The 23,098-nt window shown below is 43.0% G+C and overlaps 1 protein-coding gene across 1 annotated transcript; it reads right to left on the reverse strand.

The window, feature by feature from the left end:
* Positions 1–942: 942 nt before the first annotated feature.
* NR1D2 (nuclear receptor subfamily 1 group D member 2) lies at positions 943–22,449 on the reverse strand. The gene is given in 8 exon segments (XM_042043209.1): positions 943–4,016; positions 8,429–8,639; positions 12,369–12,554; positions 15,723–16,339; positions 17,958–18,102; positions 19,020–19,108; positions 21,042–21,318; positions 21,320–22,449. Coding segments are annotated over 8 exon segments (1,806 nt in total). The 5' UTR covers positions 21,404–22,449; the 3' UTR covers positions 943–3,819.
* Positions 22,450–23,098: the final 649 nt, after the last annotated feature.

Raw genomic sequence — 23,098 nt, forward strand, 5'->3', positions numbered from 1 at the left:
GAGCCCAGCAAGTTTCCCACGAACAAGCCCAAATGCTCCATGCTCCCATCCCCAGAGCATCTTGCCAGACTGGGAGGTTGGGAGAGTGAGTGGAACAGAATCATGTTGTTGCTGGGAAGTATCTTTCCTGCCCCCCTCCCCTCCATTTGCTGTGGTAAGGCTCTTGCAGTCAAACAGTGAAGAATGACTTGTGGCCCACCCAGAGCAATTCAGCAAAAGTTGAAAAGAGCTCTTCCCAAGGACCTCCCAGGCCCTGGAACCTCTGTGCCTTGTGGCACTACTCACAGGGGCTCAGACTTTGTGGCAACAAGGAAAGCCATGTGCAAACATGGCACCAGAGAAAACACACCACCAAAAAAAGCATTTTTGTGCTGTTATTTTTTTCCAATGCTGGCAGCCATAACTTTGTTCAACTTTTTTGGGTGCATGCCTTTTTTAAAAATACCAGTAGATATAACATTTCCTGGAGAAGCTTCACTTATCTCTGAAAAGAGTGCACACTCTAAACTGGAAAAATAAAACAGATCTTTGCCCCCCCTATTGTTTTTTCTCTAGCTCTCTTATAATGCAAAGACTTGTCTTAACCAAACAGTATCTTTTTCAGTTTAATCGTTTAGTGTATCCTTTTCTCAGTTACAAAGTTATATCTCCAAATTAATGCCATGTTTAAAATAACTATTTTAATGACTTACCCAAAAAAGCCCTGTAAGTGTAGCAAATGAAGTGCACCAGAAAACCCCATCCAAGCACCCCCGAAGACAGAGCAGACAGACAGAGGGAGATGCCGGCTCTCCCTGCCACTGTGCCCTAGCACAGCCCCGTGACCTTACAGCAGCTGATGTTCTCATCCAGAAGAGAATCTCTTCTGCTTTGTTCATCCCAGCATGCTGTCCTCCCTGCCAGATTTGGTACAGAGAAATACAAAGAACACAGACAAACAAGTTTAGCTTGCTGACATAATGCCCATATTTAATCTTTTAAAACAAGAACAAAATCAAGAATAAAATCAAGAATAAAAATTTCATTTAAGTCATACAGTACATTAATCTTTCAGCAATGACCCAATCTACAGTACTCAAATGCCTGGCATGAAGTCTATTATCTCAGCATTTAACAAGTGTATAACCAGTGACACAGTAAAAGAAGAGCTCACAATACACAGCTAACACAATGAGTTTAGATTTTCTTCTAAGAGTCCAGCTAGGGTTTGTAATACATGGGTCACTTTTGAACTGTACTTTAATCAGCTTTTTGTTCAGTCAATCTGTCTGGGGGCTTTTTTTCCTGTTATGTGAGTTTTTCCATTATGTACAGGAAGATTATTTCAAATGAAATTGCACAAGTTAGAATATCTATCTATAGGCATACATGGTCAATCTAACTAAAAAAATTTAAAAAGCAGTAATTACTCAGTCCTGGTTATACATTCCTAAAGGCTTAATAATACAGTTTTAAGGAGAAAAAAAAAAATAAAACACAACAAAACACAGCTGTAGGGTGGCAATCTCTGTAAGAAGCCTTCTTCCCTCTGGAAACAACCAAGGGCTAACTGTACTGTCCATGCTTGAAATGGGGTCTACAAAGAAGTCATTTCAGCAACTAAATAAAAAAACCTGTGTGACTGTGTCCTCTCTAAAGTCTGAATGGTTCGATGCGTAATTCAGTGAAGCTCTCAAGCAAATAATACTGGTAGGATGCAGACTGTTAACAGTAATTAGGACAATATGCCCTGATAGCACATTTGGGTAGCAAAACTGTATGTACGGAGGGGCCGTTACCCAGTGGTTAAAGCAGCTTGAGGCAGGACAGCTCTGCCCACAGCAGCTGCAGAGCAGGGAAAAGGGGGGGCTCTTCTGCTCCTTAGCCAAGGCTACAGCTGAATTTTCCCCACCTCTTACCAAGCACTTGCCCGCCCCACCCTCAGCCCCTTCCTCCTGTCAGAGACAGAATCCCCAGCCCAAAGGCCAGAGGGGCGTGGCAGGGTGCAAGCCTTCCCTCTTCCCATCCCAGATCCTGATGCTGAGCAGCAGGCAAAGGTCTGCTTCTGCTCCAGCTCCACCACAGGCAGGAGGGCTCCTCTCAGCCCACAGTGGTGTGTGCAGGAGCTCTGCAGGCTGGAGGCTTCCTGGGGCCTGGCCCTGACTACGAGGAGCTGACTCCCTCCCAAGAGTAGCGTTACCAAACACTAGAGACCCAGAGGGCTACCTCTAAGGTAAGTTAACTAAACGAGGGTGATGGAGCCATTTTCTTCCCACATTAGCAAAACATAAATGTAACTAATTAACACAACTGCTTTGACTTCTTTTAATCTCTCTTTTCTGGTGCCAGGTCCTGCTACAAATGGAAAAAACCCCATAGAGAGCTGCTTTCCTAGATGGAAAAGCGGCAGAATCTTAAGCCTCGTGGATCTGCTTTGTAATTTGCTACTGGCATAAACAACAAAAAAGTCCCATTTGTTCGGCTGGTTTTTGTGGTGTTTTTTAAGAAAAAAAAAAAGAAAAAAAAAATCCAGACCATCTAATGCACCTTCTCTGCACATCACACACGCTCACATGCACACACACCAATGGAGAGCTCCAGAACAGGCATGGGAACCACAAAGCCCAAATGGTGAAAAGACATGGGGCATCTCACATTTCTGTTTTCAATTCTCATTTAGCAATGAAGCAGCAAAATGATGGATTGCAAGAAATAAACAGTCACAGAACACACATACACCCAAACGCAACCATGGATACGTTTTTCCCATTTTTTCTTTTTCTGATATACGTTGTTATTCATCTGATAGTTTCTTTCTGGCTGAGCTGAAGTTTTTGAAGAGCATCTGGTGCTTATTTAACCTTGATCAGAACACAAGAACCTCAGTGGCAATGGACAACCCATACCATTAGTGCCACAACCAACCCTCTCTGCTTGAGATTCTCTACAAAACCCTTTTGGAAATTGAATCTGACTCTGCCTCTTTAGTGCCACTCTTGGTTGTTGGTTGTTTTGTTTTTTTTTTTAAATTAACAAACACAGCATATTAATGCAAATTTGATGTTTTCTAAAAAATGCTCAGATAATTAGTTCAGCAATATGCAAAGTGCATCTATTTGGTTCTTTCCATAGATCACCTTCTGTTTTAAGTTTAAATTCCTTCACAGTTTAAAATATTGTGAAGAAATTATATGTATACTTTATGTATAGAACTATTTATATACATACACATATATACACACAACTCTGTACTTTATATAGCCATAAACACTCACTACTTAACTATTTATATTATATACACATGGCATGAACACACACTCAGTGAAGAGTTGGTGCAGGCTGAAATCATTCCATCGGGTTTAATGGAATAACAATAGTGAAACCATGAGTGAGTTATCAAGAGACACAGACATACATCTATTAGATAAGTGAAAGACCAATTAAATCAGCTCTTCCATTTTCCTATTAGCACAGGATTGTTCCCACCCCATTCCATGCTCCATATGCACACACACAGCTACTTTGCATTCAGTTTACGTGAGAGGGCAGTGGTGGTTCTTTTTCCTAAATGAAAGAGAGTCCATATTTACTCGGGCTCACCGCAGCCTCTTCTTCAGGAGTGCAGCACAGCTGGGCCTGGACGCCTTGGAGGGCTCCGAAGGCTGTGCTGCCGTCGGCTGAAAGCACCTGCCAAAGCTTTATTGCATGGTTATGGGACAGCTAGCAACTGTTCACAGTCTGTGAACTCTTTCCAACAAGTGGTACAACTGTATAAATACACATTTTAGCACAAAACAGCTTAACACGAGGCAAGTCCAAGTACAAATGAGACCTAAAGGCCTATGGGTGAACTTTAAAGGCCAACAGTTCTTCAGAGTGCATGTTGTTTAAGGAACGCAAGTCGGGTAATTTCAAAAGAAGTTTTGTGAAAATAGAGGCTTCGTTTGGGTGATTTTTCATAATTAAGGTCCTTAATGCACGGATTAGTGTTTCCTGAAGTGCCTCCACAGAATTGACGTTTTCTATTCCGGAGCGATCTAAACAAAAGGGCAAGGTGAGAGGGAGAGAGAGAAATTAAAAAACAGGAGGGTAGGGGAGGACAAAAAAATTGATGGAACAGATGTAGTGTGCAACATAAAACCACGGCAAGAATCCCTTACTAAATTAACAAGCACAAGAAAAATCAGATTCTTATGCCAGAAGTTTTAAATCACACAGCAAAAGTCTTTCAAATGTTATTTAGCATTAACTTTTCAGAGTACTAAGTTCATGCCAAACTGGCAGCATTCAATCACTATTTCTGTGATCCCTAACCCATGTTTCCAGAGAAGGACAGATTGAAGCAAAGGTTTAAATGTGTTGCTGAATCACAACTTTCAACCCAAGGGGAAAGACAGGGCACATGGAAGTAAAAATTTAAAACGTTTCTTAAGGCTAGATATAGAACCCTAAACTTAAACTGAAGGTTTGAGGAGGAAATCCCACTCAGGACAAGCCACACTTTTATCTGCACAATGGTACCCTGAGGGGCAAAGGTAGTACAAGCCTTCATATGACTGGGCACTATTTCTGAGTATGTTCTGAAGCACTTACAAAATGAAACACAATGCACCCAAAAACTCCCAGCTGGGGAAAAGAAGAATGTCAACATCAGGACAAATATTATGTTCTCACATACTGCACTCCCACCACGCCTGAAGCATCTCTTTCAAGAGAGCTGTATTTAAGAACACACCTGGTTATCCTTAGGTGGAACCTAAGCAAGCGGCTTAAAAGAATGAATTTTTAAGTAAAACATCTCACCTCATAACCATGCACAGTAGCTGGTTTTTTCCAAGCTGTAGCTTCTTTTCTTAAACACTATGTAAATTCAGCAGGGCACGTACATACCCAAGTGACTGGCACAAACAGAAATGTGCTTTGATGAGTACATGTACTTAAGCACTTTGCAGAACTGGGACATGGAACGACAACAGCTTTCTGGAGTAACACTGAGTCAGTTCGTACAGTCAGAGTGGGAATCCCTTCCTTATGCTGTCACTGTCAATCCAATCAGATAGCTCAGGTGAACCGTCTAGGAAGTCCTCCTGGACTACTCAGCGCAGTACCCTACTGCTATAGGAAAAATTATTACATAATCCACTTAAGGATGCATCTTGGAGCAGTTACATGTGTTTTGTTCCTTCAGGAAGACTGTTCCAGAATCTTCTGCAATTAGGAGCTCTGATTACTATTAAACAATTTTTATTAGCACACATTCCACTTTTCTGTGAAGACTGTCCATTAGGTTTGACAGCTGCTGTCCAAGAGAACCGAGTGAGGAGACACCTCTCTCTTTATTTATTAAATGATCTCTCCTGCTTGCCCCCTGCTCTGCAAAGCTTTGTTCTATTCCGAGCAGGTACGATGACATTTGCACAGAACATGCCCAATGGAGTTTCACAAGAGCTCTGTACAGTGAGAATAGTACTGCCTTGCCTCTGAAGGTGGAAGAATGCAGCCCAGCCCTTCCTGGCTGCCTTGGGTGAATTACTGTAACCTCCTCTCTTCAATTAGTCCAAGTCTTTCTTCTCCCTCTCAGTCTACTTCCAGTTGCTCCCAGGGGCCAGCAGAAGATTTTCTTAGTATTGTGCCAGTAAGAGAATAATAGAGGGTGTCTAATTTATAGTTTTCTACCACAAAGCAAGACACTTAGTTAAGGGATTATCTGGTCTCTAGATCTGCAAGAACCACATTCTTTCAGCTTTACTTCCACCTTGCTTCTTCCTCCTTCAGTGCCCATGATCCACCTTGCTTTTTCCTCCTTCAGTGCCCATGATCCACCTTGCTACCTCTCCTCCATCTTCAACACATCCAGCTAACTGAAGCCAGAGGCGAAGCAGTCTTTTAATTCTGGAATGGTACCAAGGTAATTCCGCAGCATCATGCAAGAGTGATCCTGCTTCTTTCTTTGCCACACATGAAAAGGAGAGGATGTACAGAGTTACACGCAGCCCTTGCTACTACCCCTGCTTCTTCTGCATATTCCAAATACCCCTCCTAAGAGTGGTTATTCATCCAGTGCTAAGTGGAGATGTTTCTGACAAGCATTCTCCCCACTAGTGGTATTTAGAGACTTAATTCTTTTTTCCATTGATGGGTTTGGGTTTTTCTTCATTTTAATCAACTAAAAGTCTTTAAAAAGATCTTTAATTAGTGCAGCACGGTACTTTATATCATGGATCACTTAATCAGCATTCAACAGTCACACACTCCTTTCTGCTTTTCGAACTGATGTAAACCTTGACTACTATCTCCCTTTCAGTCTTCTCTTGAATAACTTTCATTCTGAGATGAAGAAGTCTTAATGGCCTTTTTCTTCCACCTTCAGCTCCTCTTACATTTACAGCATTTTTTCCTTTGCCTGCATCTCCACGTCATTCTCTCTGATCCTGTTCTTCAACTCTTCCTTCCTCTGTAACGAAGCTCCACCTCCCCTCACAGAAAGTGACTCTTTTGGTTACACTACTCCTCTAAGAGTGGGATGCAGGGATCTGTCTTTCACTATCTGTTTAATCAACACATGCCCACAATCCTTCAGTTCTACGGACACCTTCTCCTCCTAGCAATCCCTCATGCTGTAAGCATCTTCCCCAGGAACTCTGCTGAGGCCACTTCTGTTCTTCAGTACCTGCCTGAGCATGAAGCCTGCTCACTTACTCACATGTGCGAAGTAACAACTGAAGCATTTCAATCCAGCCTCAAATAACAGAATAAAGTTGCTCTGAAAACTTTCGAACTCACAGTGACCATCAGAGTTAGCCTTGTGTCTGGAATACAGCCCCAACACTGACTAAATAAAGCTGCACTTTATAAAGCCCTATAAAATTTTGTGAAGATGTCCAGGAAGGCTGTGATCACACTGCAGATCAAATCACGAGGTAGCTAAGATAGGCAGCAATAATGTCCAAACTATGATCTGAAAAATCCTCAGCAGCTGCAAGAAGCCTGAATACCAAACACCTTCTCTTTTTGTCCCGTTGCACGGCTGACACTACATGCTGTACATGTTACATGCCAGCCCTAAGCTAATCCCTGCTGGGAGCCAGCAATCAGCACAGCACTTTAAAGGCTGGGGAGATGGCACTATGCTAGAAGCACATTTAACAGAACAGATACAGCCACTTAGACTGAAAACAGGTGGCATGAGATATTCTAGGACCCAGGAGCTGAGCAAGCAAGAAGAGTGGCTGTAAGCCTAGTTACAGTGCACAAGAAGGGAAGAGACCTGGTTGTCAGTCCTTATTTTAAAAGCTGCCTCTGGTTCTTGTCAGGAATTTCCAGAGTCTGGAAAAGCAACTAAGTCTTCAGGTTTCTCTGCTACCTGAACATTTTCATTAACAGATTCCATGTTTCCTTCAGATTATAGTGCCATGCTTCCTTCACACTGCCACTTGTTCAGGCTCTTGAAGCTCACTAACTCTGTGCCACCCTCTGCTCATTATCACGGCCTACAAACTGAAGAGGCGACAGCTGCCCCTCCTGTGCTGTGACATTTCCATTTGGCCATGCACAAAGCTATTAGACTGAACTGTCCTACCTTGTTTACAGAGGCCTCACGTGCCTACAGCACCATGCCTGGGTGCCCCTCCCTCATAAGACATGGGCCTCAATTGCTCATGTGAAAGGGGTGCACCTGTTCAAGGAGTTCAGTGCTCCCCAGCTGCTGGCTCGTTGTCTAAGTGGGCGCTGTGAACATTCCTGCTACCTACCCCTAGAGAGGTTCTTACCCAGCAAGCAGGGATTCTGCATCTTGTATTCCAGGTATTATATGCAGAGCTAATGTGCCTAATTTGAGGCTTGAGATAATACTACAGAAGTAGGTGCTTAATCCTTCTTTGAATCTGGGCCAGGGTGTTCTGTCTATCCAGGGACTGAAACAAGATAGGAGGCTGGTGAAGATGTTAGTGGATTGGCAGGCCTTCAGTGCTAAGAAGTCACGATGCAGATGATAGGGCTTTCTTGCTGACATAGGCAGAGATCAAACTGTTGGATTTAGACTTAGGTAAAATACACAATAGACTTAAATGACAATACTTGGAACCAAAAATACCACCTTATCCAAAGACTTATGCTGTGCAAGTCAGGAGTAATTTCAGTGATGCTGACCTGTGAAACTTAGAGAAGTCAGACAAATAGCATCTAAATGGCCACAGGGCAGCTATGTGTTTTTGCATTACACAGAAAGCAGGAGGAAAACATAAGCCCATTTTCACTTTTTTTTTTTTTAAAGGCAGTATTAGAAAGACTAGGTATGTTAAAAACAAAAAGATCACAGGCTGCTAGTAGCTTAAAACCTACTCAACTGCACTTAGATGTGAAATAATAGGCTATACATTTTACAGAAAGCTTTTCATGGAGAGCCACATTCAATTTTTGGCAAAGGTGCAAGTTAACCTTCTCTCCTTACCAGCAGATACCAGGACAACCGCTGTAAACAAACTCATTTCCTCATTGCTAAGTTGCAGCGCATTTAGTTTCTCACTGAATTCGAACATTGAGTTGAGCAGATCACCAGCTCCCATTGAATGCAAGTCATCCACACTGTACTTCTTGCCACTCAGGAAGGTGACAGTACGTTCCTTTGCATCAAACAAAGATGCAAATCGTACCATTAAAACCTGGTGAAAGAAAAAGGAAGAAAAAAATTAACAACAAAACCAGATAAATGTAGGTGCATTTCTAGAAAAGCCAAAGAAAAAATTAAAACTTTTAACATCATTCGAAGTGTCTCGTTAACCGTTCTAGAGGCGTTCTATACAGAAATTGTCAGCATGCTATTGAGCTGCAAAACACAGTGCAAGCTCTGGCCCAGTAATCTGAGAGAAACAAACAAGTGACAAAATTAGGGAGTGGATGCAGGGGAGGGGCTTCAGCATATGAAAGGCAGGAAAATTAAAATTTAAGCCTCGGACAGCCTGAGCCACACAGACCATGTCATTCATAAATATGCCAGTAGGACAACTTGCTTAAGCCAAACAACAGCCAAAGGCAAACAGAGCATTAAAAGAAATGTTTTCTTGGCCACACTTATGAGGAGCAAAATGAAGGTGCTGAACCAGATTCTCACTTGGCATAAACTGGAGCAGCTCTATGGAAACAATGCTGATTTACACCACCTGATGATCGGGCCCCCTAGGCATTCTTTGGAAAAGTACCATGCCACATCACTGTGCCCACAGGAATGTTAATGAGCCCTGGCAGAAAGGAGCCACATGTAGAGCTTTCAAAAGGCTAGGGAAGCACAGCTTGAGATGGCACCTGGTCTGTAGCAGCTGGGAATACCCCTTTGGTACAAGCACCTGGGCTGGAGCAGTTGACATCTGCTAAACTTACCCCTTTGGGGTGAAATTTCTCTTGTGGTTTCTCAGTTGTACTGTGAAATATTTCCCTCTGGAATGGCTTGTAAAGTTTCATTTGCTCATGTTCAACAATCTTATTTACATTTTCAAGGTTTAAGTTGCACAGAACAGCCTTCTTATTTGAAGAAGATGAACTAACTGGCATTGGTTAAAACTTCAAACTAGCTGTAATCTCTTGGAGTGACAGTTGTCTCTTCTCATTTACCCTATTAACTGCATTAATTTAAATGTTTACTACAGGTGAGAGGAGAACCACGTTTTCAAAGACTAGTGCCTTTGACAAGCTAAAAAAAGGAGTGTTCAAAACAAATGAAAATGTTTGAGAATTCAAACACTGTTCATGCACATTACATGACCTGCTCCTAAATTTTAAGGGCCAAACAACATGCAGCAACCTTGATGGACACATGAGCACTACATACTATTCACCTTTGTTAGCTAAGCTATCTGTCCCCTTTGATGACATTAACTACAGAGTGCAGAGACCTAGATGCAGAAGCCATCAGAATACAACAAAAACAGGCAAAGGGCGGGCAGACAAAGCTGAACTTGAGCATTAGCACAGACCCACCGGGTATCCAGCAACCTTTCAGTTCAAAATGGTATTCTCCCTATAGAACTGGGCTTTAGAAATATCTTCAAATAACGAGCAACCAGGATTAATGCTGGTATTCAAAACTGAAGCCCATGAAGTTGAGCTGACTTATACTAAAGCAAAGACCTCACCTATTTCAGTGTCACCATTCTAAACAAGGAAGAACCGTTTGGACTATGGCATAGCACAGGACTGATTCATCCCATTTCACTTCAAACCAGACACATACTTGTGCATGCTGAGGATACACCTGATCAATCCTATCACTTAACCTTAGCAACACAGGCACATAAAAACTTCCACTCTTGGAGGTTGCTTGATCACTCCCCTACTACCTGTAGTCAAACTGAGTCACTACTCAAATGGAACTAAAGGCCTTGTTAGTTCTACCATCAACTGCATCTGGAGGGGAGGTGGAGGAGGGCCCACTCAAAACCAGTCGAGTTCCTTATTTTAGGCTCACTGCTGTTTCTGAGCTGGCTCTCATAGAAGCCATGCAAATGCCACCACGATACACTGAGCTCCCCAGTACTCCCAGTTCTTAGAGACCTTTTTAGCTTATGTGTGTGTGAATATATATAGCTGTGCAGCTTCTGCACCAACATTGTCTCCATGTGTCCTCTTACCCTCAAAGGAACAGGCACTCCTCAAATACGAACTGCTAAGAAGCACAGTGCCAAGCCAGCCACACCAGACTTGGAGGCAGCACTTTCACTCGGGTTCTTCCATTAACAGGCAGACATTGGAATATCCTAGTTCAGTTACCCAGAAATGACCTTGGATGAACCAGGCTTTCAAGACGCTTTTGCCTCTATTGCAGTGGTTTCATTAATCCTGTTGTGGATTTTTTTCCACTGTTCTGCAGCATAACTTTTTTTTTTTTCTGTTGCTAAGATGCCACACAGGCCTTTAACTACAAGTAGCAGCCCACTAACAGGAATCATTAATGTTTCTTATAAATAAGTGAATAGTGACAAGCATGCGGCCGTACATCATTATTAATTCCCCTGGATACAGAAACCTCCTTATCAGCAGTGCTTGTAACTGGCAAAAAGGCATTTGAGTGAGACTTGAGAAAAGCTTCGGGTGAGGCAAGGCCAAGACAAAACATAAGGTTTGGCTTTACATTATAGGGACTGTTCAAGCCAAATTTTTCACCCTCCTTGAGGGTGCTGGACTTTGCAGAGGAAGGAATCAACATTTTTGCGCAAGGTGAAAGTAGTGAAGAAGTAAAAATACAGCCCCTTTGCTACAGGAGTTCTACATGAATATTAAAAGACCAAGAATAAGTACAACAGAAAAAAATACATGACAGCAAAATGAAATAAACAGCAAAACCAACAGACTCCAGGCACCAAGTCTTCCAGTAGAACTTGTACCTTCCAACCCAACAATTATCCATTTTAGAACTGGGCTGTATAAGCATAGACAGAAGACCCAACACATCACACAAGAAATGTCTTCATTTCAGGTAAACATCCAGCATCTCTCTTTGAAAGAATAAATCATGTAAACAAGAGCAAAGGCATCAGCAATGCTACGCTCCCCAGAAAAGCACAGTAACATCAAACACTTGGGACTTTGGCTCCTCTGGCCCTCTCTATTCAAATTTCACATTTGAATATTCATAAAATGTGTACAGTCTCCAATAGACACAAGGGTCTGGAAGGGCAACTAAAACATGAAGTAAAGGTCACCTAGTGAAGGTCACTAATTATAAAACAGCACCAAGCTCTGTGGTATCATTTCCAAATTAATACCACTAATTCACATATACGTCATGATCACAAGTGGATGCAATTAACCATGAGGACCTAGTAGGATTAGTCTAGAGTAAATCAGGCTGCAGCTGGCACACAGTATCTACAGAGATGCAGCAGTACAGGTAGTTACCATTGTTACTGCACTGGATGTGGAAGCTTCAGACGCTCCCAAGCTGCCACCAAAGGCTACTGGAGACTGGTCAGGATGGATACTCTGGCCTTGGCAGGAAGCAGAATGGCACAAGCAAGGACATGCAGAGCGGTAAACACATTCCTCAACAAAACTTGTAAGTCAGTGGACAGCTTTCTAACCTATCCACCCTTCCAGATGCAGTACAGTTCCCCAGAGTAAGCAAAGGTAGCTAGAAACCCCTAATTACCCATTTATTAACACCCAGGGAAGAGGGAAGGGTAGAAGGGCTGAGCAGTTTTGAGCTCATTGAAAGAGGGACAGGTCACCAAGGTCTGACCAAACAGATCCCTTGAACACCATCACCCCAAAGAACGCTCAGAGCATCCATGAACAAGCTGGTTTCACCTGATGCCACCCAGTTCTATTTGGTTCTGCTCTTACAGGGTAAGACAGATGCACAGCTTGTCAGGTTCACACTATACACACAGTGGTCTCACCTCAAAGGTCCCAGCCTTCAGAAGATTGACCTGGTCATGCTGGGAGAGATCTCGGAAACCTGGGATGCGCTTGGCAAACTCCACCACTTCCTTCACTGCAGGAGTAAAACTCAGGGAAAACTCTTCCCAGATTTCATGGCCAGACTTGTTTGGGTCCACGTGGGGAGTCTTACTCATCGGGCAGACCTGATGTTTACAAAACACAGACAGAAAACAACTTTTTAAGATGTTATTCCAAATACTGACAAATATTTAAAAGAAACAGGTTTATTACTCAACAAAGCTTTGCAATAATGACACAGAGAAAAAAAGATCAATATTCTTCAGTCAATTCCCAAAGGAATTGGACCTCTTCCCCTTCCTTTAAAACAAGAAAAAAATCCATGGCATTGTTAGCAATCTATTTATGAATTTGTTAACTTTGGAGCCTACAACACTGTGTACTACAAAATACCTGACAGAACCAAGGTTATGCTATTGTTCCCTGATCTCAACTAACCTGGTCTGACATCTGAATTTCTCTTACTTGTATTATCCCTGTAATTTCACAGTAAATTGTGATTTCACAATCAATCAGTTGCAATCTCACAGTCACTACGACGTTCATTCTCTTATCTTTCTTGTTCTGCAGGCAACTGAAGTGCTTCAGTCAAGATGACAAGCAAGCTTTGCTTTCCTGAGTCACAGGTTCACACCCTCATTACAAGGATAACCTTCTGCAAGTTTGCTTTTACTTGTATCACTGAAGGAGGAACACCAAGGCACTGGTATTCCAGTATTTCTCAGTCACAAGATGACAAAATTCTCTTTCTTTTATACAAACATACAGCAATTTTTTTTGTAGGAAAGTCTGAATCGATTATGAGATCAGATGTATCAGTCAAGGCTGACTGCCAATAAATTCCCTCTGCAAGAGCCAACCAGAAGCTCTGAGATATTTTCAGTTCTAGCCTGTAAAATTTACATCTTTTAATGAAGTTTAAACCTTTTAATATTCATTTCACCTGTCATCATCAAGGACAAAAATTCCTTTTAAGTATTCCTCACAAGTGTACTAAATGGTATATGTAATCTTACATAATGTCAGCAAAACAAAGAGAAAGCAGTGAAATAGATTAGCAATTCCTCAGAGCTGTGCTGTTTTTTCAGGGCATCTTGAATATGGTAATTGCCTAGCAATTCTTTGCGTGGGAGGTCCTAAGATTACAAGAATATTATTTTGGCAAAAGGAAAGGTCTAGGCACAGAACCAGAAGGACAGCAGATGCCAACCACTGCTCTGCCTGTGATACTGCAATGGTTCACATTGGTATTGCTGAAACAACAGCACTCTCTGAAAATAAGGGATCTCTGCTTCAGTACCCTGCTCTGCATTGGACACAAAAATCACCTTCACTTCTCATTCTACGACAGTATACCCTTACTACCCTTACCCACATGCACCCAGTCCCAAGGGGAAACTACCACTTCCACACCCTGTGCACTGTGTCTGTAGTCTCTTGATAGACCTCTGCCCAAGAGTCAGAGTATCTCAAGTTAGAAGAGACCCATAAGGACTGAGTCCAACTCTTTGCAGAACCACCGAAAGCTAAACCATATGCCTAAGAGTGCCCAGCCACTCCCTGAACTCTTGACAGGCTTCCTACGGAAGCAGTTGTCAGCTTGTACAGTTCCTCTTCAGATCAACTTCTTCAGGAATGACCTGTTCTGCTTTTCTGGTTGCAGGGGTATTGAGTAAAAATGACCAAACCCCTGAACATCCGTCTCCATACTGGTTCAGAGCCTAATTACTTGCCCTTATTGCTGCTGACTCATTTTGGTCAGATCCTGAACTCATTGAGTTCTTGGGCAAAACCCTCATCCATATCAGGGATGTGGGGCGGGGAGTGGGAGCTGCAGTGCTCTCTTGGACTTGGTTTTGTCTTCTCATCACTGACTGAGTAAATCCTCCTTGCAGCTGCCATGCACAGGTCAAACTGACTGGCTGAGCCTCTGCAAGGCAGCACACTCCCTGCCTGCCCATACTGACAGGTTTAACCTCTGCCTCTCAGGAGCACCAAGAATGCCGTTGTAGTGACACCACATACTTTCCCTGCAAGGAAGAAAGGCTGGGTATTATTATTTGTCATGTTGTAGTGCCTGGAGTCTGCAATTAAGGTCAGACCCTGCTATGGATGGCATGGCCTATAGATGCAGTAGACAAAGAAGGGTAAAAAAAACCCCAACAACCAAAAAGTCCCCATGGAAATACAGCATCAAAATAAACACCTTCACTGTGGAGACCTTTGGGGGTCTCCAAGAACCCGTGAAGGATCTTTACAAAGTAGGAGGAAGAAAAACACCGGCAGCTCAAGTACTTCAGAAAGGTCAGGGGCTCGCGCCTCACACCAGGAGCGCAGGATGAGAATGAGGATGTTATGTTCTCTCATCCCAGGCGGCTCCAGTGATAAAGAGAAGGACAATCTATTTTAAGGGGCTTACAGAACTGGTTGCCTGAATGGCAGAGAAACAGCAGGTGCAAGGCAAATGAGAGGGACCTGTTAAAGAAAGGCAAAAAAAATCCCAACCAAACCAAACCAACAACCATATGCAAAAAACCAGGAAGCATCCTTGTTAAGAATTCAGTGAGAAAATGCTCTAGCAAAGTCATCTAAGGTACACAGAAGTGTGTCCAGAGCCTCACTTGCGTAAGTACTACAGGAAAGACCCCGAACTTCTCTCTAACAGTTTAGCTGTGCATCTTCCTCCTGCCTCTGTTCAGATCTGAAGATGTTCTACACTGAAAAGGATGCATAGCCTCTGGGCCTCATTAAAACAAAACAAACCAAAAAATCCCCACCACCAAAAAACCAGCTCACCCTGCAACAGAGATTTTGGAACCCACAGCAAGGCCTGTAGACTGGCTTAAAATCCTAGCCCTGGGGTTTCACCCTAGAAATTTTCTCTGAATACCCTTAATGAAAATACAGTACATCTGACTGTATAGGTTATTTGAAAAAAAGTAAAGTCTTCAAAAGGACTGAGTGAAAAGGGGTATTTATAAACTCCTATTTTCATTTTAAAGTCAAGTCACATAAAAAACCCGTGACTTTTTTTCCAACCAATACTCTTTGATGTTATTTTACTTTCAGTTAGCTAAAAACCAAGTCAAGAAGCTCCATCACTTGTATGATTTCAAATCCTTCACACATCGAGCTGTTTTTGTCCTTCATCCTAATTTGCACTATCAAGCTTGTGTCACCCTTTAAAGTTTCAGCAGTTGTGCCAACTGCATGCAGCTTCACTGACCACTCAGGCACAGCTGGATCACACCCACCAATAACTAAGTCAAATCAAACAATTGATATCAATATACCAGATGCATTCTTCCTCCAGTGCTGCAAGAGTAAGTGGTATTCTTGTTTGGAGAAAAGCCATCTTCTGGGATCCTCTCACACATTCGCTGAGTGTAACCACTGGTGAAGTTCATGCAGTGGCTGTTGGTGAAGCACATGGCGTGCCCGCTTGGATAATGCATTGTGCTCCTCCCTTTGTACTGTCCACCAAGGTGCTGCTCCCTTTCAGGGTACTGAGGGCCACCGAGGCCACCAACACAGTGCTCGCTGCCCAAGATGTACTGCTCGGTGTTCTTTGACCCTCTCTCCCCACTCTGGGGCTGCATCATCTCTGCTGGGTTTTGGGACTGTTCTTGGTTGTACATGAAAGTGTCTTTGTGGGCCCTAGTGACCATACCGATCACTTCCTCCTTAGCCATGTCAGCACTAGGAGGGGGAGAAGGGCTTTTGATGGTTTCTCGCTCTTGTTTGGGCTTGGAGGAAAGATCTTCTTGAGGTGCTTGGTCTTGATGTTCTGTTAATGCTTCGTTGGGCAAGTGACTGCTGAACTGACTGTTCATCATGGTTTTCATGGCACTCTGCATTTCAATCAGCATCCTCTGTTTTTCACGTTTGGGAATACGGCCAAATCGAACAGCTAACAAGGTGGAGAAATGGATAGTGGTGGAAAGGGAAAAAAAAAAGAAAAAAAAAAAAAAGTCACTCCTGAAAGTGTTAGCATGCACAAACAAAATACACACCCCAACAAAAAGTCCTGCCTTTTAAGGCAAGATTGTAACAGCTCTCACCAATACTACAGCAGGGGTATTACCAGTGAAGTCAAAGAGCTTCTGGGGCATAGGACTGGCATGAGTCCTAATGTATGCTGTTGTTTGCATACAGGCAGAAGGCAGATCTAAAGCACACAGTCTGTAAGGCCTTTTCCCCTTTTGCCTCAAACCTGGCTATGGAGTATACACACAGTTGTGCTGACTGACTAAGTGTTAGGCTTTAAGGTTGGATCTACTAAATCAGCACAACTCTGTGAACTGACAATTAGCTGAATGTAAACACAGTTCATATCATCTTTGCATAAAAGTCCTACAAGACAGGTCCTCACGGACCAATTACGTAACTTACCAAAACAAGAGAATCAATGCTGAACGAAGCTTACCTTGGCAAATTTTCTTGACAACTTTGCCTTGACAAGGACATTTTCTGCTGGCAAGGGGATGGGCATCATTGTGGCTGCAGCACTTTTGACCCTGTCCTAGGGAATCTACAACTGCCTCTACCACCCTGTCCAACCGCAGCCGCACAAGGGCTTATAACCAGTTTCGACTGATGTAATTATGCTCACGCAGTAGTCCATCATTAATGTAACTAAGTCTCTTTCATTAAAGCAGGTGCAACCTTGTGCGCAAACAAGCGCCTAGGGGATGAAATAACTCCTATGCACGACATGAACTCGGAACAATTATTTAAAGGAAGCTCTAACACTCCACCCACTAAATTATTAACAGCCGAAGATTCCTAGTTCTTGTGAAATATGCACCCAGAGAAAATTAAAAAGTGAAACAGAAGGAAGCGTTCTGGTTTGTGACAGTAAGTTGTAGCAGACAAATGAACTACGCTTTCAGCATTATTTAATAAAATGTCACAAGGAGTGGACAGCCAGCAAGGTGGTCAGAGACACAGACCAACATCACCATTTCCTCCCTGCCTTTCCTCTCCCTCTAAGAAAAGAAAGAAAAAAAAAATAAAAAGGAGCAGATACATACTCATCCTATGTACCCAAAACTAACTCTTTAGGCTCTATAGTGACTACTCTAAGGCTATCAGGTTGGGCAGAATTCCCTTCCATTGAAAAAGCAATAGCAACAAAAGAAAACAGAAAAAAAAGAAAAAAAAAAAAAAGAAAAATATGAGTCTTGTTCAGATTCAGGTAGGATACAGCTCTAAGTCTTAACTCATTAAACCAAAATCGAGACACTCATTACAACCATCCCCCTAGCAGGCCACGGCAGCACATCCTAGTGCAGCAGCCTCCACAGGCGGGAGGACAGTGCTGCAGGAGGCTGCCCACAGCGTTACCTCACCAGCCCAGGACACTCATGGAGCAAGAGGGCAAGCTGAACTGAATGCTCCCAGACAGGGAACCTGTCCTCGACAATAGGGCTTGGCTGCATTATCTGCCATTAAGACCCTCAACAACTGGTTTTGAGGTGGGCAGCAGATTCCCTCTCAGAGGATCCCTGCTCAGTACAGGAACGTACCATCTCTTGACATCCCAACAGACAGGCATTTTTTGAAACGACACTGCTGGCATCTGTTTCTATTCATTCTCATTATAGAGCAGTTGTTATTCTTCAAGCACTTCTTATACTGGATGTTTTGCTGAATGCTTCTTCTGAAAAAACCCTGTAAACAAGCAAAAAAAACCCCACAACTATCATTACAGCACATGTCAAATCCTTCTGCCAAGACTCACCTATCCGTAAGCACAGAAAACCTCACTGCATCACATCAGCTGCTTCAGAACCATCAGCCCCAAGAGACTTTAAAGAACTTGGTACTCCTCATGACTTACTTCCCCTTTGTGTGTGATCTGTATGTAATGTGAACTAGTTATGATTTCTAATTACAGAAGACGCTAAGTTATTCCCTGCATAGTCAGCACCTAAGAGCAAAGGATCTCCAGTATTACCTCTATCACTGCACTAACAATTCCTAAGACGTGCTCTCAAATACCTATGACATCAAGTGCAAAGATGGGAGTCAAAATAACATCTTTTGACTTCCATCTCTGCAGTTTGGCAACAAAACCATTCTACTGCACCACATCACCTTCAAAGGCGTTTTTTTCACATAACCCTTTATGTTGATAAGCTCCTTCACAGAACATAACATTTGCACTGTTACAGGTTAAGAAAATATGTATCTACTTCTGGCTCTCCCTGTGGTAAAGAATTGCTTTTCCAAAGCTGTTTTGTTCTGTGTCCCAGCCCAGGTGACAACTCACACCCACTATCTTAATGCAATTAACATGCACATGTCTTGCGTGACATGGTCCTTACCACCTCAGCTTCCAGTTCTTGTTCTCTGCTGTGCGCTCCAAGTCAGGCAGGATTGGACAAGGGGTGGGAACAGAAAGTACTGCAGAGTTTGGAAAATGCTGTATATTCCTAAGCAGTTTGCCTGTTCCCTACAGCTTCCAAAATTTCTCATATTTAACAGAGAACTATACTGAATTTTTTTTTGGCAGTAACACCCCTTTTCCCCTATGGGGAGAGCTTGAGCATTTCACCAGCAGAAAGGTGAGCAGAAATATAGCTCACCTTGCAGCCCTCACAGGCATGAACACCATAATGAAATCCTGAAGCGACATCTCCACAGACTTTGCAAAGAAGGACCATGCCATTAAATTCTAGAATCAAACAAAAAAGTCAAGGATATAGAAACCAATGACAACTGCAGGAATATGTTTCCAGCTTTTAAAACCTGGACTTAAATCGAAATATGTCAGGTCAGTTCAACACACAAAAAAATACAGCAGAAGAACAGACAACATGAACGTACAAACCCCCTGAACAGTTCAGAAGGTACCAGTGCAAGGGTGGGGGAAAAAGAGGACAAACACGAAGCACTCAACCGAATAGGGAGAAAGCACATATTCACTGGGCTTTCAAACACAGCAGCACTGCACTCAGCAGTAGAAAAAGAAAGTCTGCTTACATTTAAGCACTTTTAAAAGGACCATTCAGTTAACTAGGCCACCAAAGTTCAGGCTCAATCTGTTTTTTCCATCAGGACAAGAAAGCCTATGAAAGGCTACAGTTTCCCCAACAGAGAATAAACACTTTTTCTTAAAAACCAGAAACACTAAAGGACACTCTATAATATATTCAACACCAGCCATACACTGTACCTATTTGATAACAATTTAGGACTGGTAACTCAGCCATATCTACACATGTAGAGACCACTCATTTGAGTGCATATCCAGAATGGCTTGCATGCTTGGACTTGAAAATACCTTCTCGATCCTGTAAAAATGCTCACGGCTTGAGTTTTTTAAGTTTTTCCCCCACCTATTTTATTTCAGCTTGTCAATAAAATTTTTTTGCAAGTCCTAAGTGCTGGTCTAACATTGGTTTCACTGAAGCCAATGGGAATTTTACCAGTGAGTTCAGTAACCACAAAGTTACCTTAATCCAACAGAGACAGCTGGAAATACTCCCACAGAAACATATTCTACCAGAAAAGTAACTTATTTGACATTTGGGTTTCATTTATAAAGAGAAACTAAAACATTTTTTTAAGGTTTTCAAAAAGAACAAGAACCAAACCACAACTTTTTATTTTTTTTCTCTTTTTTTAACACAGTTAGTACTGAGCTAAAAAAGTTGTCTATCTATCTGAACAATTTACAACAGGTTTCATTTCAGGAACCTCTGCCCAGATACCAAAAATCTAGCTACTAGAGAATTTTTAAGTAAAGGTTCTTACTAAGAACTTAAGGTAGGAACACTTTAAAAAAAAAGCCAAACTGACAAAAAGCCCCTATTTGAGGTAGAACTATTAGACACTTATTCTAGCTTCATAACAATCCAAAATGACAAAACAATTCTGCCAACAAAAGAATTCAGCCTCCAAAGGACTGAATTCCAGCTGTTTGCTGAATCACTCATTCCAGTACTTATTTTGAATCCTGCCCTTCCGAAACTGTTCAAATATACTTCTCTACCATTGATCTTTTCTGATTACCAAAAGAAGTGTGAAGTAAACAGGTGGAGATAGATTGTTGTATTTTAAACGGCCATCCCTTAGTTCTGGTTTACAAGTATTTTAGTTTTCACATCCACAAATTATGACTTGGAATCAAAAAGATAACTGTTCCACCCATAGCTATGTCAGTATGATGCTTGGGTAATTTATTTATTTTGTTCCTCACAACTGGGGAGGAGGGAAGGTGAAGGGGCAGGGGACAGAGCATGAAAGAATAGAGAAACTAGATTTCCAAGACAGTTCCATAAATACTCTTGAAGGCAATTTCTGATTACATTACCTTTACTTCATCACTTCTTTTTAACCAAGTTTTTGATTTTACTAAAATCAGTTTTCACTGATGAAAATTTGAAGCAAAGCTGGACTGTATTTATGGACTGTTTGAAGTTGGCAGCAATGGGACCCCCATCGTATCAGCATTTGTGTGGCAACACTGTATGTATTACCACACACACTGTGCCAAAAGATAAAAATGGAGGCTCTGCTGTGCGCCTGCACCACAAGCCAAAGGGGGACCTGGTTGTGATACGTAAGGGGAAAACGGTGTTTTCAGGAACTGGCACCAAACATACTTGTGACTCCATTATGGCCTTTTGTCAAACCAGCAACACTTGACTGGTTTGTTTTAATAGTCTCCTCCAGCCGATCGCTCTTCGGTGCCCCGTCAGAGCCTTCACTGCTCCGGCCATTGCATCCACTTTCCGAGGAGGAGCTGTTTGGAGGAGATGGCACAGGCGAAGAGGATGACTGGAAACCGCTGTCTGAGCTCTCGCTGTGACATGAGGCTGGGCTAGATGCCGAGCTTGAAGAACTGATGTAAGCTATCACACCCCCTAAGGCAAGAAAAAAAAGGCAGCACGTAGTGACATAACCAGCAGACATGCACCGCTGCCATGTGAGCCACGCCGTGACCCAGCACCACCACATCAGCCATTACACGCTCCTGGAGCACTCCTTTCCCTCCCTTTCTCCCTCAAGCTTGTTTGTCTCCATTTGTTTTCTACGGCTGGCCTCCCAGTCTGCCCCATCCCCTTCTCCCATCTTATCAGCCTCCTCTGGTCCAGGCCGAGATGAAATGGCATAACCAAAAGATGGAGCAACAAGCCATGGTGTTGGAAGGATGGGGCAGCAGGGACAGGGCATGGAGTGACCCAGAGAGAGTTTCCCTGGCCACCCTCTGTGCAGAGCTCATCTGGAGCCTCAGCAAAGACAGGATCTTACAGCACTGTGGAGCCAGAATGCAAACAAGCTAGGTTAGGGACAGAAATAGGGCAGAGAAAAAGACTTCATGCAGGCTACACGCCAGAGGCACAGAAAGGAAGGGCTGGGAGGTGCTCACAATGCAGAGGGGAAGGGGGCAAGGGAAGGAAATAGCACTGCAGTCTGGTTAGCCTACTGAACGCCATTTGTCCAACTGCAAGCCTTTGTAGCGTTTCTAGCAGCAGCTAAACTCCAACTGCCAGGCTGCTATTTGCAAACAGTCTCTGTCCTGCCACGTCTTGCAATCTGACACACTTGAGAATCCCTGAGATGAAACAGCTTTTTGTCCTCAGGCAGACCTGGGAGTAGCTCTGGCTTTTCACAGGCTCCTTCTTCTTGCTTGTAAGCAAGAGAAATTGTTTGCACTTCATACGAGTTTGTCTCCAAGACTCAGCATTTCAAAAGTCAGTATAAAAACATTTGATATTTCACACAAGAAATTCAAAAGCCATAGACATGAAACTGTTTAGATAAATTACACTCAGTATGTTCTACATTTTATGCCTCTATTGTTCAGTAGACTCTTCACTGATGACTCAGGACACTGCAGTAAGGAACTCCACACACTAGTAAGAATTCAAAACTTTAAAAAGGCCATGCACTGCCTTCCTTTGGAGGAAAAAAGCACTAGTGTATGTAGAGTCCTTGATCAACTGAATTGGCACGGCAGGCAGGGGCTGTAGCATCTAACATCAGCCATCACTTCCTCAGAGATGAAAGCAGCAGTATTATACAACCCTGAAAACACTACTGCTTGCAGGGAACAATTCTGACTTACAAATTTTCAATACTTTTATTAGACATAACGGTCCTCTTAGCACCTCTGCGGCAACAAAACTGGCATTCCGGATCAGGTTTTCAGACAAAGGAGGATTGGCAAGGGGGTCACAGGTTCAGCCATGGCATGAGAAACAAGGCATCATCAGACACCCGTGCTGGGCTAAGACACCACCTGTTTGACAAAGGTCTGTGCCACCCCCCAGCGTCGCACACGCCTCTGCCAGGTGCCAGGTCAAAGCTCACAGTTCACCTGGTCCAAGGGAGGCACCGGGCTTCTCAGCAGGCGCCATCCTTATCTGCAAGAAGCAGATCGGGACACGCAAGCACAGCCCCTGCAGGGAACTCCACGTTTCTCCAGGCTGCCACCGCGCCCCATTATCTTTAAACCCTGCTCATAAAAGAGATGCTCTTTTCCCTCAAGGGTAAGGCCAATGTCACCGAGGAGCACAGAAAGTGTGTGCCTGTGGGGGAGTTTTACCCTTCTCCTGAGAGCAGGAGAAGCCCCAGATAGCTGGGCTGCTCTGGCACCCTAGAGAGCTTGGCAGTCTTGCCAGTGTCACGGTCACGATTTCTTGTATTTTTTGTTATT

The sequence above is a fragment of the Corvus kubaryi genome, unplaced genomic scaffold, assembly GCF_017639235.1.
Source record: "Corvus kubaryi isolate FWS band 111438036 unplaced genomic scaffold, C.kubaryi_AGA036_p1.0 37398, whole genome shotgun sequence".
Classification (NCBI taxonomy): domain Eukaryota; kingdom Metazoa; phylum Chordata; class Aves; order Passeriformes; family Corvidae; genus Corvus; species Corvus kubaryi.